Raw genomic sequence first — 9688 nt, 5'->3', positions numbered from 1 at the left:
TGATTTTGTGGAGGATTGATTAGAGGTTACGAAGACACAAAAATTGTATCAGCAGACTTTTTAGTGTTTTTATCTAAAACCACGCCTCACACACAACCAATCAACTGGACCAGTCATATCTATACAAAGACATTAAGGTGGCTGAACACAGTTTTTGATACCTATGTTTCATTTACCTTTTTTTCTAAAACCCTTGATCCTTTGGTCGCCAAAAATGGTAGCAAGCAAGTTAGTAACACGAACTTCGGTTTTTTGGTAGTTAAGCTGACGTATGTGCCGTTGCGATGGCAACCTGAATAAATATAAAAAGGCCTTTAAAATCGGTTATGTTTATTTGCAGAAAATGTGGTCTTTAGATTTTCTTTATAATTTGCATGCAACAAGCTTGTAACGATGCTCACAAGTTAACACTATTGTAATAACAATTTGACAGAGAGATCTTTAAGTATCCCTTGTTGAAGGTTCACTGGAATATCTAGAATTTCCTCCGTTAAAGTTCAATTTTTTCTCAATACTCCAGTTACTTATTTCCTTAAGTACTTGCGTGCGAAATTTCGTTAAATTCTCACGAGTGGTTCTCGAGAAATAGGCGTATTTCCGAGAAAGCTTTTCCGCATTCAATCGCAGTTTTTTTAACTTACTACGCATGCGCTGCATTAACTGGTTTCTTTCGCAATCTCGACCCCAGAGCTCATCTCCCGACTGAGGGAGAGAATTGAAAGGCTCCAAAAAATTACCTAAGTTAACGGAGCTCAAAGAAAGCAGCCCAAACATGCCGGCGCATAAATTATGCTGGAATATCTAGAATTTCCTCTGTTAAAGTTCAATTTTCAAGGAATAGCTCTGGGGAACCCTGAAACCAAGTGTCTTCTCATTGGTTTTCGTGAAGAACAATCAAAAGCGTCTCTCATTGGTGCTTTTATGTTCGCACGAGGAGTGAGCAGGCGCCGTAAGGTTCAAATAGCCAATTTTTGGCTATAAGAACCCTACGGCGCATGTTCTCGTACATAGAGTTTCCTAGAGCCTTGGGTCGATCCGAGGCTCTGGTGACGAGAATGGGTTCTTTCGATAACAAAGAAAAATCTGCGAATTGCGGAGGTCTTTGCATCATTACCTTTTCTGACATAAATTTCTCGTAAAAGACTAAAACATTCAAAACACTTTGATCAGTTATGAGGTAAAATAGTACAGATAGCGGAAGTATTGAGCAAATAAAATGATTCCTGTATTGAAGCCATGTTTATAGTTTTGCCGAATCCTTGCGCGCGCTCTGCATTGCGTTAGCAAGAGCGCCCGCGAAAACTGTGTTCGGCCACCTTAAAGCAAAGGGAAACACTTGGATACACGTCACAAGTGGTTTGATGGACTCAAGTCTTTGATATTTAACCAGAAAGTACCTAATGATACTTCTTATTCTTAGAAAAAAATCCAGGAAATGTTGAAGCAGATGGATGAGATGGAGCAACCCCAAGTTGTGCGATTGGGAGACGCCTCAATCGCTTCACCTTTCACTTCAAAACTGTCCTCTGTTATGGCCGGTATGGAAAAAGATAGGCCCATCTTGTACCTTTAGTAGTTGCGAAATTCTACTTTTACAATGAGACGTTTAACACTAGTGATGATGCATTGGTGAGAACACTCACCTCCCATCACTGTGGCCCGGGTTCGATTCCCAGACTCAGCGTCATATGTGGGTGGAGTTTGTTGGTTCTCTACTCTGCACCGAGAAGCTTTTCTCCGGGTACTCTGGTTTTCCCCTCTCCTCAATGATCAGATATGTCCAGGTATGTCTAATGAAATGGACGCGGATTTCAATAAGCGTCACGTCTGCCCAACTTCAACATCATTCGTGTCTCGGAATACAGACAACAAACGTCACAAAGAGTCCCCCAAATGATGATCCTCAAGTAACTGATAAACAGCTGAATTTTACCCAAAGCTAAAAATAACGCTAACCTTCACCCTTACCTTATTGTTGGAAATAGGTATCAAAGGCTAATGGACACTTCGTGTTGGATGTCAAAACTCGGCGGTGATCTAATTAGATGCATTTATGGACATAAGTGCTTTTTTCTAAGTGGTTTTGCTTTTTAAGACTTCTTCGTCAACGAGAAGACCAATTCATAAACGTGTTTTGTTGGCATGTTGATCGACGAATTTTTGTCTTGCGAAACTAAACGATACTGACTAACGTAGCATTTGATATAGACTTTCGATGTTTTCTCTTACCTTGCAGTTTGTCACATCGTAAAACAGGGTCGTTGTACACTTGTCACCACGCTCCAAATGTTCAAAATCTTAGCGCTGAATGCGCTGGTTCTCGCCTACAGTCAAAGTGTTCTTTACTTAGATGGAATCAAGTTTAGTGACGGGTAAGACACTGCATGCCTTTTAGCGCTTTACCATCTAGACTTGCACGACACTCCCAGCACCTTTATTACAAGAAGGAGACGCAAATAACCGTTTAAGGTTTTCTAATTCACGGTCCTCTAATTATGCCACAAAGGACAGACCACAACACCGGGAACTCCATACGCTGCTCTTGCGAATATAGTGTGTGGGTTCTTTTACCTCCCACAGGTTTATGAACCTTGAAGGGTTGTGAGACAGGGCTTCTGGCTTATCGGCCTTATGCGAGAGTTCGAAGACTAGAGTGTCTATCCATAAGCAGATGGAATCACAAAGGCATCACTTTCTCCTCAGTTATTCAAAGATCCTGAATGTTGATCCGGCGAGGAGTTGAACCCTCGACTCGGCTCCCGCACAATAGTCCGATGCTCAACCAACTGAGCGTCCGGTCGCCCTTGTTGTTCTCAGATATTCAGTATTAGGGACCTTTAGATCAGAGGACGAGAATGAGTACGAGTTCGAGTTTTCCGTTCTGAGCACGCGCACTTCGAGAAATGTCTTCCTCCAAACGTCATGCGCATGCTCAGTACGGAAAACTCGTAGTCGTAGTCGTCCTCGTTCTCCGATCTTAAGATCCCTTTTGTTTGGGTTCCCTTCGCCCTACAAGATACACGGTGTTTTAAAAGAACTCGGCTTTAACATCGTCAATCACCATCATAGTTTAGATCTTTCGCTTTATCACGTCTACATAGTTTCTTTTCCTGAAAATCTTTCAGGTAACTGTAGATCATATTTATGATAGTTGCTGAGCCTGTTGTATTTGTTTCTCTTGCAGACAAGCAACATTACAGGGAATCCTATTGGCAGGTTGCTTCTTGTTTATATCGCGGTCTAAGGTAATAAATTTTATGTCAGAAAATGCTACGTCTTACTAATGCTCGAATCCTAAGTTTCGCTGAAATGAAAAAGTGTTGCTCCTAATAACAGCCATCGGGACGACTTTGTTGACTCCTTTTCTTTTTGCCGTGTTTCCTTTTCACACAGCACAAGGCGAACAGAAGCGAAAACACAAGAAAACTGGGGAAGAATTGTGATCCTTGTGCTTGTGCTTGCGCATGCGCATGTCCTTGCGTCGCTAGTGAAACTCGTCTGTCATTGTACTTTTTCTTTCAGCCTCTTTCAACTCTGTCCAAGCGCCGTCCATTGCCTAATATATTTAATGTGTACACCATAGTAACCGTACTATGTCAATTTGCGGTTCATTTCTGGGCGCTTGTGTACATGGTGCGACATGCCAAGAGACTAACTGCTGGAACGTGAGTACAGATTTTTATTTAAACTGTTGTTTGAGACAAGCATTTGTTAAAAAGGCGCACCGGTGAACAAGTTCCAGTTGAAATTATGGAGTTGAGTTCAACTCTTCGTTTAAGTGGTTTGCGTGCGACCAATTAAGAATTTACATTAGGCTAGACAGTTTACTAACAGGGCTTCTATATGTAGCCTGCGAGCAGGGTTTTTGTGGCGCAAGGAGAGCGCACTACCTCCGGGGGTCGGGGAGCCTTCTTCCTACACCGAAATATATCATGTAATTCGGGTTCTTTACAATTGAGATTCAAGTTTAAAAATTTCGTGTGGTCGAAGGACCAAGTTCAAACTGGCGAAAACCGTTTAAGAATAAAATTTAGAGTGTTCTTCAGTTGGTCGTACAAGCAGTGTACTCACTGGTTTGTTGTTTTCATTGCAGGGAGGCTGGATATGTTGACTTAGATGCTAAGTTTCAACCCACCATTGTCAACAGTACAGTTTACATTGTGTCCATAGCTATGCAGCTGGCAACTTTCGCAATCAACTACAAGGTACTGTTTTAAAGTCTCATCACACGATAAAATTTAAAGAGATTTATTTTTCGTTGTTGACTCGGGGATACTCGGAAAAAAAAATCTCATTCTATATATCCCTCAATAGATGCAGATGTTCTTTCAAAAAATTACATTTAAATAATACTATACAGCGATGGGTTGTTTTTGAATTTCCTTTAAGTTAAAATTCGTGACACTGTCCGCCCGCGAGTGTCGTTATGATTTGCTCAATTCCAAACCAACTCTAATATCACGCACAGTGTTGAACAGCGCGTATTGTTCACGTTTTCTGCTTGTCTTAAGGTTTCCATGCGTTCTTGACTGTTTTCGTTATTGTCAACGATTTGTCAAACATGATACCCTGCAAAGCCTGGTTCTTTCAATTTCTTCGCAACTGCTTAATTTTGCTGCTTAACTGCTATGATCTTCATCTCTCCTGTATTTGCGGTTTCAAATTTACGAACAGTTCATAGATTCATTATCTCTTAAGTGAAACCCGAAGTGAAACCGGTTCGCCCGATACGTAATATAAGACAGATTTAAGGGCAAACAAGATTTAAAGTTTATCCATACATAGCCTAGCAAATTCTTCGCCCGAATTTAAACTATTTCGATTAAAGTACGTGATGCATAATCTACCAGTTTATTGTCTGTGTGTGTATTATTATACAAGAATAGTCCGGGCGAACACCTTTTCAGTTCGGGCGAGTGGACTTTCATTTTGGACGAACGGGTTTTCGGTTTGGGCGAAACGACCGCAATTCTGTTTATTGAATATCAGCTCAGTTTTGTTTCTATAGCTTAGTTTCATTTTACTCGCTTTTTCATTCAAATTTCATTTCTTTCGTCTAACTCAATTGATTTCACTTTCTCAGGGTCACCCGTTTATGGAGAGTCTGTTGGATAATAGAGCGTTACTGTACAGCTTATTAGCGTCGGGTGGATTCGTCCTTTGTATGATCACAGGTTCTGTTCCAGAAATCAATGAACAATTTGAAATAGTCTCCTTTCCTCCAAAGGTAATCCTAATAGCATTCATAACTGGAAGAAACAATGTCGGTGGGTGTTTCTATTCGTTCGTGCCCATGCGAGTGCGGGGTATGTGTTTTGTTAACGAGATTTTTGAGTCATGTAGCAGCGCCCGTAACGTTTAATGTGATTGGCTCGATACCTAAGCCAAAAACAAAAGACCAAACAGTAGGCCAGCTTAAAAGCTGCTAACAATACCAAACACTAGGAGGTTACGAGAGCTGCTACATTACTGGGTTTTTACGTCATCAAGGCAAAAGGAAGACTTGGGGGGGGGGGTGGGGGGGGAAATTAGTGCTACCCAACCTATTTTCGTTGCTTGCGCCTCCACCTTCATTGACTGTGCAACGACAAGATCGCGCGTTTTAAGGGAAATGCGTGGGTTGAAAGTACTCGCGCGCTGGGAGTGCAAGTTTTCATTTAAGTCGTCGAGAATTTTTGAAGTACCCCTGTGACCAAAAAATCAATTCTTATTTTTCTTTGGATTTCAAAACTATGTTAACCAATCATTAAGTGACCAAAGTTTTAAGCTTGGATTTTCAAAAAGACACCTGTTTATTTTAAATCGAATTTTCCTATTTAATGGTCCGCCATTACGAACGTTAAGTTCTTGAGAGAGCTGGTTCGAGGAGAAAATGACGTCAAAGGCTCACAAGTTCAAGAATGCGTTTTCCATTTATAATAAGCTGCATTCACACGCTGAAATTTTAAGCTAGTGAGCCTTAAACGTCACTTTTCCCTGAACTCAAACCTCTGAGGTCCAGTCGGTCAGTTTTGGACGTGAGTAGGCGGACCGTGAAATCCAAAACTACACTCAAATTCAACGGACTTTAGATAACAATCAAAGCTCAAACTTTTGCCAGTCAGGTGTTAAGCAAACACACTTTCAAAACCTGAAGAAAAAAAGGGAAGTGATTTTTTTTTATCACAGTGGCACTTTGAGAATCTCGGGATTCCTTTACTTCGGGGCTTCTTTGAAAAGCTACCAACACCATGCAAGTGAATGAAATTAATATGGTTACAGTGGCATCCCAGTTGTTGGAAGTGTCATTAAAACAATTTCACTCAAGTCTTATTGGATTGGGAACAGAGTTGGGTCCTAAATTATAGTCGGAAACGAGTAGCGCGAAATTCCGTTTATGTCACTTCCCATGCAGTGTGTTGTTCCCAAAAAAATATTGACCGTCGTTGGAACAAAATAAATTTTAAAGAGCCCATGTGAACGGTAAGATACTACGTATTGGTGGTTGATGCCTGGTTAAGAGTGTTTTCAGCTCACGGCCGCTCTCTTACCGTGCACTCAATCTGTAATTGTGTGTGGTTTTCATGTGAAGTGTGGTGTCTCAAACTGGCTGGTGAAATTACAGAACTTTGTTCTTTTTTTCTCGTCTAGTTCCGCGAAACATTTATACAAGTACTTCTAGCAGATTTTGCCGTTGTGTTTGTGATGGACAGGATACTGGATTTTCTATTTGGTAGCGCAAGACTTAGGCAGCATTAACACTGGACAACTGATGATCTGCGCTTCTGAATAAATATCTCCTCGGCCGTATAACATCCACCTTTGCAACGTCGTGAAAAGATTGACCAAGGAACAAAAAGCGAGTATAAATTAACCTAAAAGGGAATCTTTGCTGACGTCATTGTTTACAGTTTGTTAATATACGAGTTTGCTCACAAAAGGTATCGTGTTATTTACAAATTGACCAATCTCGTCACCAGATTCCGCTTTTCCTTTGATCAGCACCAAGAACACGGACCACTGGCCACTTCCAAAGCAGGAAGTCTGCAAATCACGGACTTGCGGCTCGTCTACGCACGCTCAGAAATAAATTTGAAACAACAGTGGTTGTCAACGGTTGCAAAAATGGTCCTTCACTACGACTGCTCATAAATTTGAAGTGGCCAGAGTCCGTGTTCTTGGTGCTGACTAAGAGAGCAGCGTACTTTAGGGACGAGATCGCGAATTGACTTCAAAAGGTAAAAGAACTTGTTAAACTAAGTAAAATCTCCAGTTTTAAGCCTTTTGGCTTTGATAATGGAAACTGACAAATTCTTGGGAGCCCAAACGCAAATGGTCCTATACATTCGTTGTAAAATTTTGAATTTTGAAAGCATCGTTGCTCAGAGATTATCTGGTATATCGTGTTCAAATGTTCAGAGATATCTCATTATGCAATGCACTTTCAATATTCAGTATTTTATTCTTGGCGACTGACTAGAAAACGATAGCCTTCTGCTTATGACGCAAGATTCTCCTATATTTGGAAGACCTGGCCTGAACCCTTGGGTTTTCTCCTCATTCCCCTCGCGGCTCAGCCGAGCAGTCCGTGGCTTCTCACTCCCTCACTCCCGAACAGTGCAGTGTAAAGAGTGCTCTGGGTTGAAGATGACAATAATTTTAAAAGTGCACATGAAAAAAATGTAACAAATTCTTCGCTTTTTAACCTATTGCTCTGCAAGTTATATCAAGTTTAAAATTCTCAAATGGACCAAAGAAGAGAGAAGCTTCGACGGCGTTTGTAGCGGATATTTATTTCAAATTATGATATGAAAATAGAGGTTTAAATTAAATGTACCAATCACTTCATCTCTGTTTTTTGTCAATTTTCTTCCGGTATGTCTTACAGCACCTTGCCTTTTGCCTCGCCCCATTGGTTGGCTCAGTTCTAAGATATTAAGACGGAATCCACCAGAAGTTCGAGTAACAAGTGGACAAAAACCTAGTACCAAGATTATTTTCATCGTATTGCAAACGTCTGTACGACTGTTTTAAATATCTTCTCAAAAAAATCATTTCTGGCAACACCAAATGTCAAAAACAACTGTTGAACTGATGATGAAATTTACCTGTGTTTGCACAATTTCTCTGAACTTTGAAATTTAATTTTTCTCGTTCATATGGGAACTTGTTTTCGGTGTTATTTCAGACAATTCTTTTCATCTCTAGCTTTAAGAAAATGTAAGAAGGACTGTAAAATACTTAGAATTATTCTGGTACCAGATTTTTGTCCACTAAAAACTGAAATTGCTCGATTTTCTATCGTATTTTGTCTTAAGTACTTCAGAAACTACGACAACCACTGCCAATTCTCGTGCTTTGCATCGTTTGAGATTTGAGTTTGATGTTTGGGTGAGGGTTTAGCACTTGGCTAAGTAGCCTGACTTCTGGGTGTTATTCACAACTGTAGTCTCATTCACACAGAAGCCCTTAAAGCCGACCTCATTCTGGAAAGGTCAGCCACAACACCGGGAAATTTGCAAATAATGTGTGGGTTCTTTAACGTCCCACGGAGTCCATATCCCAGAAGACTAGAAAGTCTAACCAATTGCAGATGTAGTTACAAAGGCTTTAGCACTTTTTCCTCAGTTATTTAAAATCCCCTGAGTGTTGGTCAGGCCGAGATTCGAACCCTCGACCACCCGCACGGGATCCAGTGCACTCTCAATTGAGCCAACTTTTTAGCCTGCGAATACAGCCGACGCACATCGCCCCGGCCGCTTGCAGCGTTCGAATGTGAGTCGGCTGTATTCGCAGGCTACCAACTAGTCGGCGGTGTGAAAACAATAACGCGCCGTATTTGCTCTGTTCTGAACCGGTTAAACCATTACTGCAGTGTATTACCGTCTCATATTTTGCTCGTTCTCGTGACCAAATATGGTAAAATGGCATAATAGTGGAATAATGCCATTGGTCAAAACACGGAACACAATCGTGCGGCACGCATTTTAGCACATAATGTATATGGTACTCAGCATAACGACGTGAAATCACCTAATTTGAGGTTTTGACGACAACGTGAGCATGTCAATGCGACCATTTCATTCTTCAATTTACTCTGAAAATGTTCCTACCAATTTATTTTTAGGATAATTCGCCCACGTTGTACAACGTGAATGAGATGGAATAATCGCGAAAGACTTGCGATAGTGCAAAGTTATGTTTTGAGGCGGCATTTTCGTCAATGTCGCCGTCTTAGAAAGGAAAGGAACTTGATTTGTGTTAATTGTTAATTTCAGTTTACAGTGTCCCCAATTAGTGCTCCAGCGCTAGAACGACTAGACACTTAAATAAAGTCAAATGTTGGTTTTTTGAGGAGAGGGGAAACCGGAGTACCCGGAGAAAACTCTCGGTGCAGAGTAGAGAACCAACAAACTCAACCCACATATGACGCCGGATCTGGGAATCGAACCCGGGCCACATTGGTGGGAGGCGAGTGCTCTCACCATTGCGCCATCCCTGCACCCCGTCTGGAGTCAGCCTGCTACAAGGGTTTGGGGGAAAAGCCGGTGCGCGGGGTGCCGGGGTCTGTGGAAAACACGAGGTGACGGCGCGGCAGGTATAAACCACAACGCCCTAAATATTCATTAGAGGTAACCTTAGGCCTAATTAGACCTAAACAAGAGTTTTAAGGCGTAACGTTAGCTTTAATGAATGTTAAGTACGCCTG

General features: G+C 41.3%; 1 protein-coding gene across 1 annotated transcript in view; it reads left to right on the top strand.

Moving 5' to 3' along the window:
• The window catches only part of LOC137985803 (endoplasmic reticulum transmembrane helix translocase-like), a 29666-nt gene extending 22753 nt beyond the window's left edge, over positions 1–6913 (top strand). Inside the window, exons 23-29 of the mRNA XM_068833354.1 lie at positions 1421–1538; positions 2237–2372; positions 3185–3245; positions 3523–3665; positions 4094–4205; positions 5084–5227; positions 6631–6913. Coding sequence (XP_068689455.1) covers positions 1421–1538; positions 2237–2372; positions 3185–3245; positions 3523–3665; positions 4094–4205; positions 5084–5227; positions 6631–6738 — 822 coding nt within the window. The 3' untranslated portion in view covers positions 6739–6913. The remainder of the gene's footprint in view (positions 1–1420; positions 1539–2236; positions 2373–3184; positions 3246–3522; positions 3666–4093; positions 4206–5083; positions 5228–6630) is intronic.
• The last annotated feature ends 2775 nt before the right edge of the window (positions 6914–9688 follow it).

Source organism: Montipora foliosa, chromosome 2 (genome assembly GCF_036669935.1).
Source record: "Montipora foliosa isolate CH-2021 chromosome 2, ASM3666993v2, whole genome shotgun sequence".
Lineage (NCBI taxonomy): Eukaryota > Metazoa > Cnidaria > Anthozoa > Scleractinia > Acroporidae > Montipora > Montipora foliosa.
This window is presented reverse-complemented; position numbering and strand designations above follow the sequence as displayed.